At 40.1% G+C, this 22,188-nt stretch overlaps 1 protein-coding gene across 1 annotated transcript in view; it reads left to right on the top strand.

Moving 5' to 3' along the window:
* Positions 1–22,188, top strand: part of ush2a (Usher syndrome 2A (autosomal recessive, mild)) — a 196,771-nt gene that overhangs the window by 147,738 nt on the left and 26,845 nt on the right. Inside the window, exons 67-73 of the mRNA XM_073463862.1 lie at positions 6,790–6,897; positions 8,254–8,437; positions 11,013–11,170; positions 14,426–14,584; positions 15,205–15,367; positions 17,972–18,189; positions 18,272–18,408. Coding sequence (XP_073319963.1) covers positions 6,790–6,897; positions 8,254–8,437; positions 11,013–11,170; positions 14,426–14,584; positions 15,205–15,367; positions 17,972–18,189; positions 18,272–18,408 — 1,127 coding nt within the window. The remainder of the gene's footprint in view (positions 1–6,789; positions 6,898–8,253; positions 8,438–11,012; positions 11,171–14,425; positions 14,585–15,204; positions 15,368–17,971; positions 18,190–18,271; positions 18,409–22,188) is intronic.

The raw sequence follows: 22,188 nt of genomic DNA, 5'->3' as shown, positions 1-22,188 counted from the left end.
TTTCCTCTCTGCTCTGTCTTGGACTCAGACCAGGCATCGGCTTTGCCAGTAGCCAATAGACTAGTCCCATGGTGCCTGTGGTTGGCTTGTATGGTCAGGAGTTGTGTGCGCACGAGCATGTGTGTTTGTATGTGTAGGCATGAGGCAAAGCAAACAATGCCAAATAGAGATGGTAATGTGCTGTAATACTGTACCAGCCCCATGTGCCAGTGTAAGCAACCAGCATGCGTGTGTGAAATTCCCCTGTCCCCCAGTGAGACACTGGAAAACCCTGCGTATTCAGCCAAAATCACTACTGGGGCACTGTCTCTCTCTCTCCCTTTATCTTCCTCTCTCTTTCTCCCTAATTTCTCTCAGCGCTATTTGTAACAGCACATGTTAGGAAAAAGGTTCCTGTGTTAAATGCATCGCATTATGATAAAAAAAGGATCAGAAATGGATCAACTTTTTATGGCCACTCCAGACTTGTTCATACAGGTCATGAGCTGGTCCCAAAACAGTCCTGCAGCTCAGAACAACCTAATATAAATGTTTATTAACTGTGAATGTATGCTTTAATTTTCAGACTTTCTTATATTAGCAACTTATTCGCCCTTTATTCTTATTTTATATAGTTTGATTCCAGAAAGGAGCAATATACGTGAATAATATTCAATATATATTGCACATAAGCATGTGTGTTGTTTTTTTGGGGGGGAAATATTTATTTATTTGTCTTATTCTTTGTCTGTCTTCTACTCTTTTACACACTCATCCCTTTGCATGTACGTATACAAACACACACGTATGATATGTATTCAGACTCGTCATACTGTATGTATGCCTGGGCTGCAACTAATAATTATTTTCATTGTCAAGTAATCTGTCAATTATTTTTTCTATCAATCAGTTAGTTGTTTGGTCTGTAAAATGACAGAAGATGATGAAAATTGTCTATCAGTGTTTGCCAGTGTAAGACGACGTCCTCAAATGTCTTGTTTTGTCACAACCCAAAGATATTCAGTTTACTGTCATAGAGGAGTAAAAACAACAGAAAAAATATTCACATTAAAGAAGCTGGAATCTGAGAATTTTGACTTTTTTCCCTTCAAAATTACTCAAAAATCAAAATTCAATTGAATATTTGTCAACTAATCGATTAATCAGCTCCACTGTATCCGCCACAACGGTAAAATTAAATAAAGAAGAGACATTACACAAACTGAGGGAGTGAAAGGTGCACAGAATGACTCTTATTAAAAGAGAGTGAAGGAGAAAAGGAGGAAGGAGTGAGTCCGATGAAAAGATGGATGGATGTATCTAAGTGTTTTCAATGAAATATGAACAGAAATAATTGCTGTGCTACTCCCTCATCCTTAATGTTTAATACGTCATTATTCATCTTCTCCGCATCTCTCGGACTGTTCTCACCACTGTGAGAGACAGACGCTCAAAGAGCTCACACACTCGCTGGTTCAAACCACAGAAACTGGAGAAATGGGCTTTTTTTAGCTACAAAAATGTTGTTTTAAGATTGAATCATGCTTGCAGGGCTGTAACTTGATCTGATGGAGTATATTCTATCAAAATCATTTTGGTCTGCGAGGCATTCATTTATCATGAAACATTCACCCTTGTAATGATAATTTAACAATACTTGTGCTGTATGTATGCGTGTAAGTGAACATCATTTAAACTGAGAATACCTGTTGCTAAATATTGTTGTTATACATTGTTCCACACTCTTAACTTTAGTTATTTAAAATAAGAGCCCATGTAATTCAGACATTTTAGACATTTGCGGTTTGCTTTCGTGCAGAAAAATTATTGTTTTATGTCTTGGAAGCACATAAAGCACATCTGGAGCACCACCTACATATGAATGGCATTTTATCACTTCTACAGTGGGGGAGTGAGGCGTCAGTAAGTGCTGAATCATTTCTCTGTGGTTCTGGTTCTGGCTCCGACTGTTTAAGTGTGAAAATTCCCAAAGTAAGCAGGTGCCTCTGTGATGCCAGAATCTTAAATTATATAAACAAATTCTTGACTTCTACCATTTCCTGTTTATGAATGATTTGCCTAAGGAAAAGCAAGAAATAGCCTCTTATTAATAGCAGTTTGAGCAGTTCTGAAAAGTGACACTTCATAGAAAGAATTAAGCACTACTGTACAAAGACACCCCATGTGAATCGATATTAAGTATTGCTATCATTAGCTGGCAATGAATTATTGCCTGCAATTATATAGATTATGGCATTAATCATGTGTTTAATTGGTCTTTTGTAGGCTCATTATTAATTCAGAACAGCAGGGAATAGAGTATGTTCTTTTATTTATTAATGTGTTTCCCCCGTAGTCCATGCTCTGATTGGTCCCTGCCATAGGTACAGGCATGTAGACACGGGGAGAGGAGGAGAAGGTGAAGGAGACAAGACAAACAAGACTTTCCTTTTCATGCATCAGTCTCGAATCTGTCTTTCATGAGAGCTGTGAACATTACAGTGTGTAGAAAGAGTCTTTCATCCAACTAGTTAAAAACCACACCATGTAACCTCGTCATGAATTCTGCCTCTAACTTACAAGCTCTCAGGCTCGAGGTAGAGAGTGGAACTCAGTGGGACAGTTCGCAGTAAAGAAGGACGTTCTCTGAGATGTTGCGGATCCTCATGTTACCCAGCTGCCTGAATCCTCTCTCCTGTTTAGACAGCAAGTCTGTCCTGTCTCTGGTGTCTTGATAAAACAAAGAGGCAGATGTAAAGAGTCTGACGACTGAAGAAGGAGGAGGTGGTATAAATTGAAACAAACTGGACTAAACTTCAAATTTAAACATTTAATTTAACCAAAATTTGTGAAAATGAAGCTCTACTATTGGTTAAAAACAGATCAGGATTTGATACTTTCGTGAATTACAGATTAACTTCTTTCATCTTCACTTTCTCTGAAATTAAAACAATCTAAATATAAAAGTACCTTTTAATCACATATGAAAACATTTTTACAATCTGTAAAAACTGTGGAGAATCTTCTAAGGTAACACATTCATACGTGCTGGATAGATTACACCATTTTCCCTCTCAACTCTCTGGCCTTGTCTTCCACAATTGAATTTTTGTGCGTATGCGTGTCTGTATGTGTGTTTTCATGTGTCCGTCTATTAACGTGCACGTGTGTGAATATTGTACATATTTTGCAAATGGACTGTGCAATAAATTTTACCTGCATGGTGGCTTGCCTTGGGAATCTCTAAAAGTGTGTGTGTGTGTGTGTGTGTGTGTGTGTGTGTGTGTGTGTGTGTGTGTGTGTGTGTGTGTGTGTGTGTGTGTCGGTGTGTGTGTGTGTGTCGGTGTGTCTCTCTGTCTGTGTGAACCTGATCTCATTGTTCCATCCCAGACGGTCTCTGCATTAGGGAGCCACAGACAGGAAGTCAAACTCTTAATTATTTAGGAGAGGTGTTATCAAAGCTCTCCTCTCTCTCTCTCTCTCTCTCTCTCTCTCTCTCTCTCTCTCTCTCTCTCTCTCCCTCTCTCTCTCCCTCTCTCTCTTTTCTTTCCTTTTTCATGCTTGTTCTTGATGCATCATCTGTTCTTTCTACTTCTCATGCAAGTACGGCAAATTCTGTTTTTCTTACTCTTTGTTTCTTTTCTCTCTCTCCTGACTTACGCTTCATCGTACCTCCCCTCTCGCTCTTCTCTCCCCCTTATCTTTCCATTTCAGCCTCTTTCATGTCTTTCTCAGCTGTCCTCACATTTCTTACTCCTCTTATTCTCTTGCCTGGCTCTCCCACCTTTCTTCATCTTCTCTTTCACTTGACCATCTCTCACTCTCTCTTCCCCTCTCTCTCTCTCCCCCTCTCTCTCGCTCTCCCTCTCTCTGTCTATATGGTGTATCAGGTATCTGGCATGGTATTGTGGCCTGCGCCCATCATCCTATCATATTCTCTAATGCAAACAGGGAACGGCAACCTGTCAATAAAATGCCATTTTAAATCAGTTATTTTAACAGCGCCACCGCAACACACACAGACACACACACACTTAAGAGAACTCCACAACAACAGTCTTATAACCCCGTCTCTTGTTTGTTCTTTTTCTCTCTCTTTGACTTTTTGCTTAAATGTAAGCACCAACTCTTTACTCTGTCTTACTGTCAAAGGCTCTTTCTCTGTTTCTCTCACTCTGTCCCGCACAAACACTCACCGGTCTCCACTGTGCCCAGCTCTTACGATGACAGTTACAGCCTTGTCTCACTCTGTGTTAGTGAGCCGCTGGCTGCTCCCATCAAAACGCCCTCCACCCGTTTTTCACTTCCCGGTGATCACTGTTAAAATGATTGAAGCTTCCTCTGTCTTTCCATAATCAAGCACAGAGGCACACATGTGTATGCATGTGTACGAGGACATATAGGTCTGCGTGCACACACAAACGCACACACACTCTCTCTTTCTGTTGCACATACACACACAACCATGTTATACATGGTGTCATTTCTCCAGCAGACCAACACTGCCCTCTTCAGGCTAAGTGGTAATGATAAGTTGAAACACACTAAGAAACATCAAAGGTGTTTGTGTGTGTGCGTGTATTTGCGTTCATTTGCACATGCACGTGTTGAATGAGAAGTATACCTGTGTTTGTTCTGGTTTCTATTTAGAATAGCAGGAGACAGTAGTTGGAGAATCGGGTCATGTTTTCCTTGTAGTTTCAAACTGTTTGCTCATTTCATAGAGGGCAGAACCGATAAGTCAACTTTCACAAGCAAATTCTTTCAGTCCACTTTGCGTCATGACCTGAGTGTAGGCTGATCTTAATAAGCACAAGCAACACTTTAAAGCATTTATAGTAGTAGTTTATGCACACAGATAACCCATATACACCCGTAAAGTTGTCTCCTTGTGGTCTGTGTTCAATATTATAACACTGCCCTCTTTCCAGTTTCCAGCTCCATTCTGACTCCTGTAGGGACACTCTGTCTCTCCGTATGCAGAAAAATGTAGTGAAAGGTTACTGCTTTATTCACCGTTGCGACGAATGACATCACTTGCAGTGTAGATATCATTTACTATGCTGGAGTGCACACACGCATATACACACGCTTAGTTGCACAGTTAAATAGTGTAACGGAGCCTTACGCTTCAACCCGAGTACTTTTGTATGGCTGGCAGATTTCCTTTATTTAACCCAAACACAGGGCAACATTGTGAGAACATTTGCACACACACACACACACACACACACATTGATCAGAGGTTGGGTTAAGCGTGGCAGGCTGCAAGGCATGTTAAGCAGGCTAAGCACTAGAATAAGACGTGAGGAAACCGTGGTGAAGCTCTCCGCTGTGCATTAGACTGTGTGTGTGTGTGTGTGTTGGTGCACATGTTCTCCGCCGTCAACATAGGGTGGGTCAGACATGCATATAGCAGCTGAGACACACAGTAGGGTGTCCTTCTCTGTCTCTCAGCCTCCAAACATACACAGTGGGAAACACCATTAGATAATTAAGATTATTGGCTTAATTACGTCATAAAGATATAATTTCACAAATAGAGTTACGTACATTTTTTGATCCTTTTTCTTTCAGTTACGCTTATACGTGATAACTGTGTCATTTAAATTTGTCTCACATCTGGTCCTGCACTGTCTTTTTGTCCTTCAATACTTAACATACGGAAGGAGAGCCATTAAATTATAATAAAATTTACTTTTATGTAAAACAAAAATAAAGCTTATTATGCACAGGATTATTTTTTATTTGTTTTAGTAAATACAACAAAAACAATTAACTAAATGTTTCTGATCAGACATTTATCTAATCGATCATAAATCTTGTTAATTTGTATATCTTCATCTAAAAAAGTGCAGATTTAAGGTAGAAATAAGGAATTAAACACACGTGCCACTGCCAAAGCCTGTGTTTGCAGTCATCCTTTTGAAATAAAGTCGTTTCAGTTCTTTCATTTTCCCTTGAATTTGATTTGTAAGCTGTTGTACGCTGTCAGCTCAGTGAATGACCATAAAACATCCATTCAACCCAGTGACAACATTAAGGATTTGCATCCATCCTCATCCATCCACCGTACATCAAGAGCCGTGCAGAAAATATATCTGAAGAAAACAGAGGTTGTCAATCACCAGACCGTGGTTCTAACTTTGTTTGGGTACACAAAGGATTTTTAACAGCTTCCAGTATTTAAATCTTACTACCAAAGGTTCACTGTAACACCAAAAACTGATTTCCTGTGGTTGCAGTTAAAGGACCACTCAGTCGCTGTGTGATTTCTTTTAGACTGCATAGCAGGTGCCTATAAATAAATCATGTCTGGACGCTGTAGCCTAAACGCATACCGAGGTATCATAATTATCATAGATCAAAAGCTGATGACATTACAGCGTTGGACCGTTCCTATCCCATGTCAGTTCCGCGGCTGCCCATCTTTACGTTGTTTCATTATTGAGTTATGGCATGCATAATTTAACACCGACAGATATGGATCCATCCGTTGAGAGACTGTGGAAAGAACAGAGGGAGGGAGAGTGAAATGGATAGAGAGAGGAAAAGGTTAGGAAGAGAGTTAGTGATACGGGCCGGGCAAGCTTCCCTCTTTCTCTTTTACTTTTTCCCCTTTTAATATTTTGATGTTTGTCTTCTCTTCATCCCTTTTTACTGCCTGTCCATCTGTCATCTGCACTGATTATTGTGATGAGAATAATGTGATTTATTTTTTTTTCACCCTGCATGTGTTTATAAGTCCAAGATTCATTTGGTGTGATCTTTTTTAGCATATATTCATCCGTGTGTGTGTGTGTGCTACAGGTTTGCAGCCGTATACAGACTACACTTTTGTGCTGGTCGCCTGCACAGCTGTCGGATGTGGCGCCAGTTTACCTTCCACAGGACGCACCCTGCAAGCCTCCCCTGCTGGTACAAATGCATACACACACACACATATATATACATTTTAGGAATTCTCTATTTAATTTCATGTAGTGACATTTATTTACAAATGAAGAGGTCATTCCACAGGTCCTAAACATTTACAATACGTGTCAGATTTCACATCCAGAAGAATGTAAAGCCATTATTTTTGCATAATAATGTACAGCTAATGTAAAATATGACCTGGACACCTAAAAATAATACATTTAGAACATTTGTGTATGTATTGTTGCTTTTACTTGAAATAGATTACTGGCAAAAATAGGTTAAATTGTTCTAAATATATATTTGATTAATATGAAAGCTTTAAGATAACATTGTTTCTGAAAAAGCATTTTGTAAATATTTTTTACAGCTGATCTTTTTAAATCTTTTTTACTGATTTCCTCTTTCAGACATTTTTTCCTCTCCTCTCCTCTCTGCTCCGCTCACTTCTCTTTTCTCCTCCCGCTGCTCCCCTTTTTTGAATCCTCCCCCTCTCATGTCCTTCTTTGCTCTCCCTATGCTGTATCTTGCTACCCTTCACCTTTCTCTCTCTCGCGTGCGTACGCTGGTGACTAAAGGGCAGCGAAGCCTTTTTTTGTTGCCTGACTAAAAAGGCGTCATTAATTTTGTATTTTTATTAGAGAACTTCAATTAGGATGTTTTTTTTCCTCTCTTCATCCACTTCACATTTGTTTACAGAATGTTCTCTCACTTCTTTTCACAATCTTTTCCTTCCACATCTGTTTGCTCTCTTCCCGTCATTTCCACTCCCCTCAAAACTGATTACACGTTTATCTCCTCGTAGGTTTTGATGTTTTTCCTATTTCTTTTCCATTTAAAAATCTTTTTTTTCTGTTTACCTCACTTACCTATTGCATCTTTTCTCTATCTGTCTACACATCTAATCTGTATATTTATTTATTTTTTACATGAGCCTCCTAATTCTTCCAGTTAAGCTCCTCCTTCCCACCACTCCCCTCCCCCTTTTGTGTATCTGTGTCCACTTCAAATGATGTATTTGCTTCTTGTTTGTGTTTATATGTTAATAAACAAATTATATTTGATTTAGATATTCAAATTTTTCTCATGCACACAGGCAAATTGTTAAGCTTTTGACCATTTGTGTTCCTTTTCAAATTATTAAATTAGGTATTTTCACCCCACCCTGTCCTATGTTTTTTCCTCTCCTGGTTTCATCATAATCTCATGAGGAAACTTTGCCCTCTTCTCCATCCTTTTAACAATTAGGTTGTGACTCGATAATTTTATAATCTGAGTTCTTATACAAATAAATATCATTTTCTGTCAGCCTGTAATCAAAAAACAAGCTTCTTCTTTCCATCTTTGCCTCTCTAGGTGTTTGGTCAAGGCCCAGACATCTGATAATAAACACATCTGCGGTGGAGCTGTACTGGGATCAGCCACCCCAGCCTAATGGACACATCTCCCAGTACAGACTGAATAGAGATGGTCGCACTATTTTTACTGGAGACCACCGTGACCAGAATTATACTGACACTGGACTCCTGCCAAACCGCAGGTACAGAGCACGCGCTCACACACGCTACACACACACACACACACAAATGGAAACGCGTAGTGCCTAAATGTAGAAGTCACACATGCATAAACACACTTCAGTTGTAGCTTCATAATTAATCATCCCTTTAATTCCTCAATTTTCCAATCTGAGTGTGTACGTGTATGTTTTTGTGTTTATATCGGGGTCACCCTGTTTTAAAAGCTCTCCTATCATCTCATCCATGTCTCTCTCTCAGGACCTCACTCTGTATATGTCTGTTTGTGTCATTTAATGAGCAAATATTTGACATGCCAATGACAGACGCAAACATTACCACACACACACACATATTGAAATCACAAATCAGATCTGGCTTTTGCTTACAGACAGCAGCGGAGCGTAGATTTTATTTATCTGTTTATTTTCATTTAACCTTTATTAATCCGTGTCTTTTTTCCAAGATGGATTTTCTGTTTTAATTATGGGAGTGTAAAATGATACCCCCCTCTCCTCCCGTTCCTGTCTCCCTCTCCCTCTCTCCTCGGCCTTCTTTCTCTCTCTCTCGCTCTCTCCCGAGACAATTTCTCTTTACCCCAAATAGAATTGGTGGGATAACACCCTGCAGTACTCCAATCTCCACGATGTGTGTGTGAAAGAGAAAGGGAGGAAGAAACAAGATAGGACTGTGTGTGTGTGTGACGTTTAATTTTCCCTAATTCCTGATAGTCTGCCAGAAGGCATTCCCGTCCCGACCCTTCGCTTCTCATCACTTGCCTCGCTTCCTATTCACTTCTCTCCCCTCTCACCCTCCCCTCCCATCCTTTCCCTCTTACCTCATTCCCTTCCTCCTTTCCTTCTTTTCCCAATTTAGCCCTGCGCCAAGAATTACACAGGGAGCACCAGCCCCATTATCCCGGCAGTCTTGTGTGTCTTTTCGCCCGTGTGTATGCGAGTGTGTATCCACGCATGCCTTTCTGTGTGTGCATGTGTCCGTGCGTGAGACTGCTCAAAGTGGCCATTGATTATTTATGACAATGTTGATTAGCTGTCACTTTGCTTCGGCAGCCCAGGAAGTGTCTAAGATGACGAGAGAATTAACCTATTCCCTCTGGCTGGCCCCGCAGGACACACACACACTCACACACACACACATCCAAAGCCAAACAGATGCAAATGCCCCACTCACCGATTTACCTACCACGCACACACACACCATTTTACTTTTGATATCCCAAGGCGGTGTTTACATTTAAGTAAATATCTTCCAGTGATGAAGTGTTTAAATTCATTCTCCCACTGAAACCTTATGCCATCACGCTCTTCCTCTTTGCTCTCTTCCACTCATGATTTCTCTCTCTCTCTTTGTGTCTCTCTTTGCAATAGTTGGTGAGTCTCAGTGAGGTGTATTTATTTATGTTTTCCTGTGTGTGTGTGTGTGTGTGTGTGTGAGTAACATATGAGTAGTTTTAATACATTTTCCTGACTGCATTCTAACCCACTGCAGAGTTGCTAATGGCCTCCTGTTTAAAATGCTCTGCGCAGGAACAATAACCCAACACCACCGTCTATTAATGTATGTGTGCCGGAGTTTATAGCAAATTAAAGGCTTTTAATGTTAAACGGTGGCCCACTTACACAGCTAATGTAGGCTTTAGCACCAGCCAGCCACACGCTCTTAAAAGGGAAATCTATCTTATGATGTCATGGGCGAGAGAGGTAGAGAGTGGGACGAGAGAGGCAGCGAGACCGATGAAAGAGAAAGAGAGAGAGAGAGAGGTGTATAATGGAGAGAGAGAAGAAAGAAGCAATGGACCTCAAGTGTATGAGCCCACACACACACAGGCATGTGCACACACATACATTTGAATGTGTGCACAGGGGCGGGTTGCAAGTCTGTGAGTCTTTCAAGAGGTTATTGCAATTTATAAATTAACCACAACTAAAAAGCCTACAAGCCAAGGGATTTTTTGGGGAAAATTCACTTTTAAATGGGGCATTTTAGCAGAAACTACACATCCTTGCTGTTCTCCATGAATGCTCTGACAGCTGGAGGACTTCTGGTTGTGATAAGAACTTGTTTTTTCCACAGTTGACATTTTTTCCATACCAAAAAATCATGTCATGACACAAACAATATTAAGACCTAAAAGTGACATTTACAAAATACAATTCCCCCTTTGTTCATGCACGGCCGAGGACTTGGTAAGGTTGAGAGAACCATCTTTTTAAAGTTTGACAATGGAGCCTGAACGCAGAACAAACGCCAGTGTCTGGTTGTTTTATGGACTTTTTAACTCTTGGTTCGTATTTGAGCCATTACCTGTGAACTGCAGTAAGATGAGCACCTACACCAGCAGCCTCTTGATTTGTTTTTCTTTTGTCAGTTTAAAAGCTCCTACTGACATTAAGACCTAATGCTGTGCTGTTTGATGGTGCTGGGTCAAATATTTTGAATATATTAACACTGTTTCTCTTCATATTCGTTCCTCAATTTGATCCCCTCATCTGTTATCTCTGTGCTGCTTCTATACACTATCTCTTTACCTTGTCATCTCTATTCCCCTGCCATGTCTTAACCCTTCCCTCTCTTCAGGTATGTGTATGAGCTGGAGGCCAGTACAGCGGGTGGGACGGGTGTGAGTGACAAATATGTTATACAAACGCCAGTCTCCTGCCCCACTGGGATCCAACCTCCCCACAATGTGACAGTGTCGGGCCCCCACTCCATCTCTCTTGCCTGGACCCCTCCTGGTGAGTAGCTACTGGATGGATGGATGAACGATGTTTAAGACAGTTTGCTTTGGTTTCTAATAATAGATTTAACGTGTTTATGTTTTTAGTGATCATTTATGTTATCCAAGTTGTGTTCTGTAGTAGCTCAGCTGTAACAGTGCTCAATCACACATCTTCTTTGGAAATAATTTCAAAAGTCAGATTTTGTGTATGTGTGTAGCTGTGTCACATTTACAGTTACAAATTAAAATATTATATACAATTCACACATCTCAGAAACTCATTACCATTTAGCAGACATGTGACTCATGTAAATTAGTCCAAGTTTCATGTCCCAAGTCAAGGTAAGTCACAGGTTGTGACAAATGAAGGAAAGTCAAGTCGCTTTTTCCCCACCCAAGAAGTCTTACCGGCAGTATGTGGTCTTTATAAGGAGAAATGACAAGGTATTAATATCTGTCAAATAATGTCATTTATTTATTTAACCTATTTAAAAAGTGTGACAAATTAAATTTTTATTTATTGAGATTTTGGGAAATAAATATAATCAAACAAAAACTTTAACTTCTTCTCATTGAAAACATATTCAATCCCCATTGCTTTAAAATAGTGAAACACTGACTACAAAAAACTAAACTGAAAACATAAAATGAACGCAGACAAGTCGTTTGAATCATCATGCCTCAAGTCAAGTCGAGTCTCATTCCAGAGACTCGTGTTTCTGTGTTGAGGAGCACTGACGAAAAGCATTTCTAGAAACAGCGGCTCCTTTGAGTCTAACATTCTTGGTATTTGGATGCATTATTGACCGATCAAACCTCTGACCAATTCTGTTAGTGACTGCACAACAGCACTTGATCAAAGTTTCATGGCCAGAAGGTGCTCAATTCAGTGTTTATAACTTAGAAAACACCTAAACAAACACTTGTCATACCACAGCAAGAGCTTTACTAAATAAAGACATAGAATGAGCAGAATTCGTTCTTATTTCCTTGCAGTTAATTCCTGAGTTTGCATTAAACAAACTGGGAAAAGAGTAAATGGGATACAGTATCCTACCATTTTATTTATTATGAACTGATTTCCAAATAATTTAAATATGTTTTGCGCACTATAACAACATCACATTCATTGGATTTAGCTCTACAAGGTAGAAAAAAAATTATACTCACCATACGATGCTGAGCAGAATGAAGTTTTTCCTCCATGTGAACCAATTCTTCCTCTGATATGAGCAGACAGAGAGCGGGGTCAGACTGAAACAAAAGCCCTGAGTAGTTTTCCATTCACCTTCTGGCCTCTCAAGACCTGGACACACACACATACACAGGTTTACATGAGCATACACTCAGGGCTGAGTTTCATGCTTATGGGGCAGTGATTGTCTGCCCTAACCCATCTATCATTGACTATTACGCTCTCATTAGGCTGATTTCCTATCTCAGAAACCGCTTATAGGGCCAACTAGCAGAGACACTTCACTTTGGTGCGCGAGTGGGTGTGTGTGTCTTTTGTTTCTGCATATTTGTGTTTATGCATGCATCTTTATACATGTGTATTTGAGTGTGTGTCAGTGCATATGTGTGTGCGCACATCACTGCGGAGACATTTCCATAGGCAGGCCTATTCTATCGTCATTATGGGTTGATTTTAAAGGTGAGGAAATATCGGCTGGGTTCTCACGCTTGGTTAACTCCCTGAGCCCAGAGTCTGGAGTGTTTTCGACTTGTGTGTGCCTGTGTATGTGCGCGTGGTGGTCTCTGTGGCAGTGCGTCTGTGTGTGTGTGTGTGTGTGTGTGTGTGTGTGTGTGTGTGTGTGTGTGTGTGTGTGTGTGTACATGCACATGCACATGCATTTGTGTCTTCATATGCATACATTGACTGCCAAAGCACTGACGTATGGCTATTAAAAAGACATTTACTCTAGGATCAATTTCTCCATCGTGGTGTTTGTGTCTGTCTTTGTGTGTGTGTATGTGTGTGTGAGAGAGAGAGAAAGAGAGCACTTTGCACGTGTGCATGGTTTTTGTTGCATGTAACTGTATATGTGCTGGTTTGTAATTATGGGCATCATGTGTGTGAAATAGACAATGTCAAAGCAGCTGATTGGTTGTAAATAATAGAACTTAAATATCACAGTGACGATCAAACTTCTACGACTGAGAAACATACTGATGCATGATGACCCCTGTGTGCGTGTGTTAATGCAGCCAGTGTGCTCGTATAAAAAGCTTCATGTGCTGAAGTCAGAGGTGGGTGGTTGTGGGTGTGTGTGTGTGTGCGCGTGTGTGTGTGTGTGTGTGTAGGTGGATGTGTGCATATGTGAGTTGGGGGGTGAATAATTGAAGTCTTTCATTTGTCTGGTAATCAGTTCGTTCTCGAGATATCCAGAGTTCATGAATGTTGAATAACCCATCACAATACAGTTGGCCTGAATTATGGAAAAACCGCCGGTGAGAATATTAACAAAGTCTAGGTGCGTGTGTGTGTATCTGTGTGGGTGTTTCTGTATGTATACATTTGTGTGGTTTTGTGTAGTTGTGAGGCCACAGAGCCAGGATTGTGAAGGCGAGGTCAACCAGTTAGAAGAGAACAATATGCAGGTGTACATGTAGGAAATCATATACTGTATAGATAGTTACTTATGTTTTTTCACCTGTACAACTTTAAATGATCAAATACACACATTTGGTCGAAACTATATATTCTATTACTGCACAATGTAATTCTGTCATTTTTAGGCAGTATGCAACATAACAGAAAATCCTTAACTATTTCTAACTTCAGTACAATACCTTGAAAAATATTGATGTGTGATATCTTTTTGGATACCACAGGGAAACTTGAACCTTGAATTTGGGGGCATAAAATTTAAATTTTTATTAAAAGATAAATATAACAAGGCTTGTGCACTGTGTGTTAAGCACAGCAGCATCTGAGTTCATTTACTTCTGGAGTAGGTGCAGCTATGTAGGCACTACTGCAGTGCACCTGTCAACTCAACAATGAGTATTGAAGCTATTTCAAATATTCAATAGATATACTATATGTATCGATATTTAGATTTTTTTTGACAACACTACATTGAACCTCGGATGGTACCATTTCATGCTCTGTTTTAAACAAGCTTTTCTTGGCACCAAGAGGTGAATGTAGGTCATTCAAATGTAAATGACTTAACTCATCTATACCTGTGCACTGTCAACACAGAGGAAAACCAATACTACTAATTTAAGGTAATCATATCTGTTGTGTCTTTCTCCTTTTCCACAGCTCAGCTCATCAGCAGGCAGCCTGTCAACTACAACATCCTGTTAAATCCAGGAAGTGACAGAGCCATGATGCATCATGCTGGACAACAGCTGCACCTCACTGTGACTGGTCTAGAGCCATTCACCATCTACTACATCAGAGTGCAGGCCTGTCAAACTGGTAAGTATTTGAGATTTACTACTCTAATAAGACATAGTAACAACCATGCACCTTAAAAAAGACAAAATTATGAAAAATGAATAAAACATAAGAAAATATTAAAATTAGGAAATTTATTTCTTCAGCATAGAGAAACTGTTGGTTGTAGCAGCACTGTTTGTGGTCGACATGCAGTTCTGCGCCACAGGGTTTGCTCTGTAACAAACTCTATCATCCTGAACATTATCCGCTGCAAAGCTGCCCACAGAAATGTGTCTGAACTTTCACAGCGAGGTGGCCAGTTTATTTCAGAGCTGAGGGCGGTTAAAGCAGCTACATTTATTCCCACTAAAGACCCAAAAGACACCCCTGGTGTATCATTTGTTCCATTTTCATTCACTTCATCATGTGATGTGAGGGGGTGAGAAGACCTATAATGCAGTCTGTAGATAACCAGTCAGTACACAGAGATGTTTAACTGTAGCTAATGTCTTTTCACTGGAAAGGTAGAGCCGACTTTAGCTTTAAAATATGTTATTGATCTAATTTGTTCCATTTATGTAAAAGAATCAATTTCACTACAGACAGATTTCTAGAAATGTGTGTGTTTATGACACTGTTGTCCTGTTTACCCCTTGTAGAGGGGTGTGGAGTTGGAGGGGGTGTGTATGTCAGGACTTTAGAGACCGTCCCAGAAGGTCTGCCGCCCCCCTCAGTAAAGGCAGCTGGAGCCAATGTGCTGGAGATCAACTGGTCAAAACCTGAAAAACCCAATGGACTCATCACATCCTACCATATATACAGGTAACATACACATTGCATGTGCAGTACTCTAAGACATATAGCCAGTATCAGCTTACTACTCAGTATCAGTAGTGGTTAAACCTCCCTGTTTCTCTGGAAATTTTAAGGCATAGACTCAACAATGTGCTGTAAACATCGTAATCATATTCCACTTTATCCCAAAAAACATAGTGATGGGTTGAGGTCTAACAGATGAACAACCAAATTCAGGAACATAGTAGTTAATTTGCCAGTATCTTCCAAAGTGAGCCTCAAGACCGTTCCATTAACCACTTTTCTGATCTGCCACCTCTATTTTTAAAGGTGCAATATGTAAGTACTGGCCACCTTTCTAATTCTTATTCTAAACAACTCCAAACACATGGACTCGTAAGCTTAACTGTGAGCTAGTAAGCTTAACCGTGCAGCTAGTAAGCTTAACAGTGCAGCTAGTGATTATGTTAACTGACTCTGCCTCGACTGGGAGTTTCGGAGTAGTGTTGGTGGTGTCTTCTGTCGGACTATCGCTATTTGTGGCACAAAATGGCTAGGGGCTAGCTAGTTAGCATGCCAATTTCAATAGATGTCTTTGACATTGCATCAAAACTGTTTTTCTTCTTCGTCTGTTGTTTAATTTTGAACATACTTAACTTGCACCTTTAAGAAATGTTTTCTTAGAATGAGGTACCGCGAAGATTGCCATCATGGTTAAAAGAAACCAAAACCCTGGCTGTTGTTGGAGACTGTATCAGTGTCACACGCTTTGCATCTCAACCACCCTCTCTGACCTTCTATGGCAACACTGTCATTATAATTATAACCATGATGCATCATTAAAATTGTTGTAACCTTTTCGGGTGACTGTCTCCAATTTCAACATAATATTTGCCTGCAACATTGTGCATTTGATTGCTTCTAAAGATCCAGTGTGTAGGATTTAGATGCATCTAGCAGTGACGTTGCATATATGAACCAAATGACTACCCCTCATGTCACCCCTCCCCTATGGTGGCTGCTATAAACACAAATGGCCCTCTCTAGAGCCAGTGTTTGGTTTGTCCATTCAGGGCTACTGTCCAAGCAGTGCACCATGGCAGACTTTATGGAAGAGGGCCCACTCCCTCATTCTGAGATAACGAAAACATGATTCTTATTTTTCAGGTGGTTATACGTTTCTGCCCTTAAATTCAGACCTTTAAATATCTGAATCATCGTAGTGATGGTAACATGAGATGAAAGTCTGCAGAAATGGCTACTAGCCTTTGTTATTAAAAATTATACAAAATCAATCTATGAATACATGTTTTTGCACAAAAGTGTGACACTTATGAGCACATGAGCGTCTCCAGGAAAAGTCTCTCAAGATTTCTCAGATTAGGCTAGTTTTAAAATCTTCCATTGGTCCTGCTGTGCTGCAAGTGTTGTACACTTTGAGATGTGCAGTACATATACACATCAATGGCGTACTCAGCTATTTGTGTATTTGTGGCCCAGCTCTGAGCTTTAAATATTTTTTCTATTTATTTAACATAATAAATGTAGCATAAACCACATTTTTAATCAGCTTTTTCTGAAGAATGAACAGATGATATATTTTATTAATATGTGTGAGAGGCTTTTTTAATATCGAGAAATTGTATCGAAAGTGGATGATGTAGTATCGACAAGCAGACATAGACACAACAACAACAACATACACAAAGCTGCTTTTATATTCTTATATCAGCCTGTAGTAACACACATACATCACATACACATGTTCTCTGCATATGTATACATATTTTGCTTTACACACAGAAAAGCATAGAAGTTTTGGTGATGTGGCTTCAGGCAAATCTCTACTCACCAATCTACCTACTTGGTGTGTGTGCGTCTGCGCGTGTGTATTAATGCATGCTGAAGGTCGTGGTCTGCTTGTTGACCAAAGAGTGTGTGATCTGTATGCAGGGTCAGACCAGACTAAGCCCTTTAAGTCCTCAGGAAACACACATTAGCATAGCAGTTCACACACACACACACACACACACACACTGACACACCTGGCATGATCAGACTCAGGCAGACAGGGACTTGGATAAAATAGGAAAATCTCTCTCACACACTCACACCTGAAGCCCTGTGTAATCACAGACAAAAGGGCTTACCAAGACATCAGGTTGCTTGCATCAGCCACTGACTTAGACATGATGTTTAAGACGTGATGTTACATTTTTTATTCCAGTTACACACAAAGTGTGCTTATCTTCAATCTTCTTCAAGTATTCTAAAATATACTAACATACTTTTCTTTGTTTTAAGCATAACTCAAGCAAATTTTAAATATATTTCAAATACACAAAAAGCAAAATGACATAATTCTACTTCAGTTGCACAAAGAAACTTCAAGTATTCTTTCAAAAATAATACAATAGTGTTTTAGTTAACTATATATATAGTAATAGTTACCTGCAACTTTTCATACTCCTACATATACAACTTAAGTGTTTCATATTTAATGTGACCTTTTATTATGTTGATTTTAAATAAAACAAAAGTTTGCTAAATATAAAAATATACTTTTTTTTATTTGGGCTATAAGGAATAAACTGTAATGAGTGGCTGATCCAGGTATTGATTCTGTTACAGGCGTCCAGTAGGAACAGAGGAGGAGCTGCTGGTTTTCATCTGGTCCAGTGGGCCGCTTGAATTTTTTGATGCAAGCCCTGCCCTGCGACCATTCAGCTACTTCCAGTACAGAGTTCGTGCCCACAACTCCAAAGGCTCAGTTCTGAGCCAGTGGGCTTTAGCTCAGACCTTACAGGCAGAACCACAAGATATGGCCACTCCCACTGCCACACCCGCCGGTGAGTCACATGAAAACTGGTATGGTTATAATGTTCATGTATTGAAGTTCTGTTACAGTCCCACATGCTGTCACTTTGACAGGCGCCTACTCAGCCCATCTGAAGTGGAGTGAACCGGGACAGCCCAACGGTCTCATTTCCCATTACAGGCTGGTTTACAAGAAGCACCAACAGGACCCAACGCTCAACTCATCTGCTGTTACTGCTCTCACTGTGGAGGTAAATGCACACATATAGATGCACACACACACACGCACAAAGTGTGAATGCTGGAGGATGGGAGCATGCATGCATTTATGCGCGAGGACAGTTTCACGCTGGTAATTGTTTCTGATATCAATTGTGTAGAGCTGCACACAGCTGTTAATTATTTTATGTGCTTATAAGACCACTCATATAAGCATATGTGAGCACAAACAGAAAATTTCGCAAACAAGCCTGTGAATTAATGTCTGCATGTCTTGAATTCTTAAGCATCAAAAAAATAAACTAAGAAAAAGTACATGGTCGATAAATATACAGTATACGTGTGTGTGCGTCTATTGTCATTTGTGATGCATGTGAAGAAATTTTGGACTCTACCTGTGGTGCTGGTGCCATCTGCTTGCCACTGAGGGGGCCTGAAGAGAGAGAGAGACACACACACACACACACACACACTGCCCATGGCCTGCCTTTCCCCATGGCCCTTCCCACAATTCTGTCCCATGTCTGATTCTCCAACACAGGAAATAACTTTAAGCAAGCCCCCACAAACCAAACATGCACGCACGCACACAGTGACACGTAAGCAGACACACACACGTGCCCATGCACAGACTCACACATACTGTACATGCACACATAAACTACTGTTAACGGCTCTCTTGGATCAGTAAGCTGCTATGAGATATTCACCAACAGTTTAACATCCTCCCTGTGTGTGTGCACTAGTATCCAAAACTTTATGATTCTACTTATGTGCAGTTGTTATCCATTTAAAAAAAGAGAGGGAGGAAGAATAAAAAAAGAAAGGGGCAAAAGACAGATAGACAGAACAAAGAACAAAACAGTTAATAGAGAAGGTAAGAAAGAGACAAGATAAGAGAGCAAGAAGAATGAGTGAGACCAAAAGAAAGCGTGGAAGGGGGGAGAAAAGACAAGTGGGGGATCAAGAGGGGGGCGAGACAGAGTGATAGATAGGGAAAGCAGGCAGGAGAGCAAAAGGGGGAGAGGAGGTAGAAGTATAGATCTATATTCTGTCCATACGAGTGGCCTCTTCTCCCTCGGTGACCTTTGGCTTGTCACTCATAATTAATACAAGATGTAAATGGAGACCTTTCACCTTCTCATTGATATGGAACACTCTGTGTTTGTGTGTGCGTGCGTGAGTTCGTGTATGTGTGAGAGGCTCATTGACATGGCATAGACTTATTTTGGTGGCGGTCATTTGTCACACGGTTGCCTTCACCGCATGCGCTCCGTAGTTCAGGAATACACAAAGAAAGTGAAAATGAGAAAGTTCTGAGCGAAGTCCTGTGTTGACTTTGTGCTGCTTAGCGTGGCACAGCCAAAAAAAAATTATGTTTGATATATTGGATAGATGTTTAACATTCTAAAGGCAAATACATTTTAGGTTTATAAGATCAACAATCAAGGATCAAGGTACTTTATTCATCCTTAAACAACAAGGGGTTGCACAGCTAAATCAACGTTTGTATTCCCCTTCATGCTACACACATGAATCATATACACAGGTAATTAAATTTAGAATAGAATTTGTGTCTAGGTGAATGTTAACATCAGGAACAAGATGGCAATAATAATATAGTGATCATCTTCATGTTACAAGATCACTACCTAGGAAACATTGTCCATCAGCTTTGACTGCGTTTGAGCACCAGGCATCGAGGATTTAGTAATATTTTTGTTGTGCTCGTTAGCAATGCACAGCCAAAATATAGATGTGTTTGATATAAAGGATAGATGTTTGACACATAACAGGCAAATTCGTTTGAGCTTTTACAATCAATCAGTTAAAAGGATGACTGTAATGTAGGAGGCTGAAAGCAGTTTGGCTTTTTTAGGGTCAGTGCAAAACTCCCAGGTTCAGTCCAGACTCAGTAGAAACTCACGCTGTTCAAATCATTTGTCTACTCTAGACAGAGATGGTAGATTAAAAAAAAGAATAACCAGGAATTTTCTAGAAGTATCTACACTTATTGAGGTTTTAGCAGCCTTTAATGAACACTGTTTTTCACCAAGTAAATCCTGTTTCTTCACAGCAGAAATAACAGCTAAACGTTCGAGAGGTCACCTTTAAAGAAGGACTGGGTGAATATTGTAGATAAGGAAAAAGCTAAAGCGCATGCAGTGTATGCGCCGGTTAAACTTCATGACAGCTGTAGTTTCTGTAATAATGACAATTGAATTGTTGTTTTAAGTGACTACAAGGAACTTTTACGTGTTTATGAAACAGTTGTGATCTGTTGATGATTATAAATGACCTGTAACAGCAAGTGAGACCATCAGTGAAAAGACTGCTGTTTTTATATAGTTATTATCAATGCCTGTGCTCGGGTCCGATAACAGATATCACATATAAAATCACATATAAATACGTCATCGCCATCGTCTCTCCGTCACTCTCTTACAAAACAAATGCATGCACCGCGGGCACGTGCTAGCAAAGATCTTTACAGCAGCAGGTGCTGGTGTCCTACCGCTTTTTGTCAAAGTGGGTTGCTAGAATCAACAAAAACTGAAAGTTCCTCATAGTCACTTTAAAGTGATTAAAATCACCTCTTTCTCATTTTCATATTTATTATTTAAAAAGGAAAAAGGCATCTCTTAAAGGAAAAATATACAACATTCACTACCATATCACACTAGAGCACCAGAATCTCAGACCAAAACAAACATGCTCGTCATTTACTCAATAAAGTAACAAAGATTCTGTTACAAATCTTTTTTTTTCCTTAAAATGTTTTCAGAGACATATTTATAGTTTACTGTTTTGCTGTAATATTAAAAAAGTTTCTTACCAGGCCGCCATATTTAAAGTTGACGTGGGGGGAACACAGAGGGACTCATTACATAAGCGTGACCTGTCCAGCTACCAAAGCACTATATCTTGCAAATAGTTGTTTGTTGTATATTAATGTTCAAAATATCATAAATTTAACCTTTAAAAATAGATTACCAGACTTTGGCTCTCTAATCTCCTTCTCTCTTGTATGCTTTATCCTCACCTCTTCATCGTTTCTCAGTTAACTTTTCTCTTTGCTAAATGTTCACTAGTCCACCCTTTCTTCTCGACTCAAAATTTCTTAGTTTGTGTATGTATTGTTTGTGCCTGTGTGTGTGTGTGTGTGTGTGTGTGTGTGTGTGTGTGTGTGTGTGTGTGTGTGAGTGTGTGAGTGTGTGTCCGTTTGGTATGTGTGTATTTGTGTGTATATTGATCTCAGGCTGGGCTGGGAACCCTGCTCTGTGCCAGCTTGGCTGATTAATGGGGTCGTCATGGCAATCGGACGGAATGAGGGTACGAAGCGCAGGCGGCCTGCCTCACTAGACCCCTACGCACCGCCTGGCACACACACAGTCTCTCTCTCACACACACACACACACACACACACACACACACACACACACACACACACACAAATTCACTCTCCATGCTTTACACCTTTCTGACAGACATCTTAGTCACTCAAACAACCCTGCAACCCAAGTTGCCTTTCTTGCATCGTGTTTCCTTCACTTTTCTTTTGCTTTATATTTTTCTTTCCTCTTCTGTTCTCTTAAATTTCTTCCTCTTGGTTTTCACTCTGTACATGTTTTTTTCTTTTTCTACCACCTTGTTTTGTCCCTCCATCCAGCTCTTTTTAACAGGGCAATGTACACAGGGACTACATTTCCCCCATACTAAGGTTAATTTAGATTTTGCCAAATTCTGGCCAAGGGCTTCAGTGGGCAACAGAAATTCCACCTTACTGTCATGCACCTGCTCCACCTCTTCTC

Source organism: Pagrus major, chromosome 4, assembly GCF_040436345.1.
Source record: "Pagrus major chromosome 4, Pma_NU_1.0".
Taxonomy (NCBI): Eukaryota; Metazoa; Chordata; class Actinopteri; order Spariformes; family Sparidae; genus Pagrus; species Pagrus major.
This window is presented reverse-complemented; position numbering and strand designations above follow the sequence as displayed.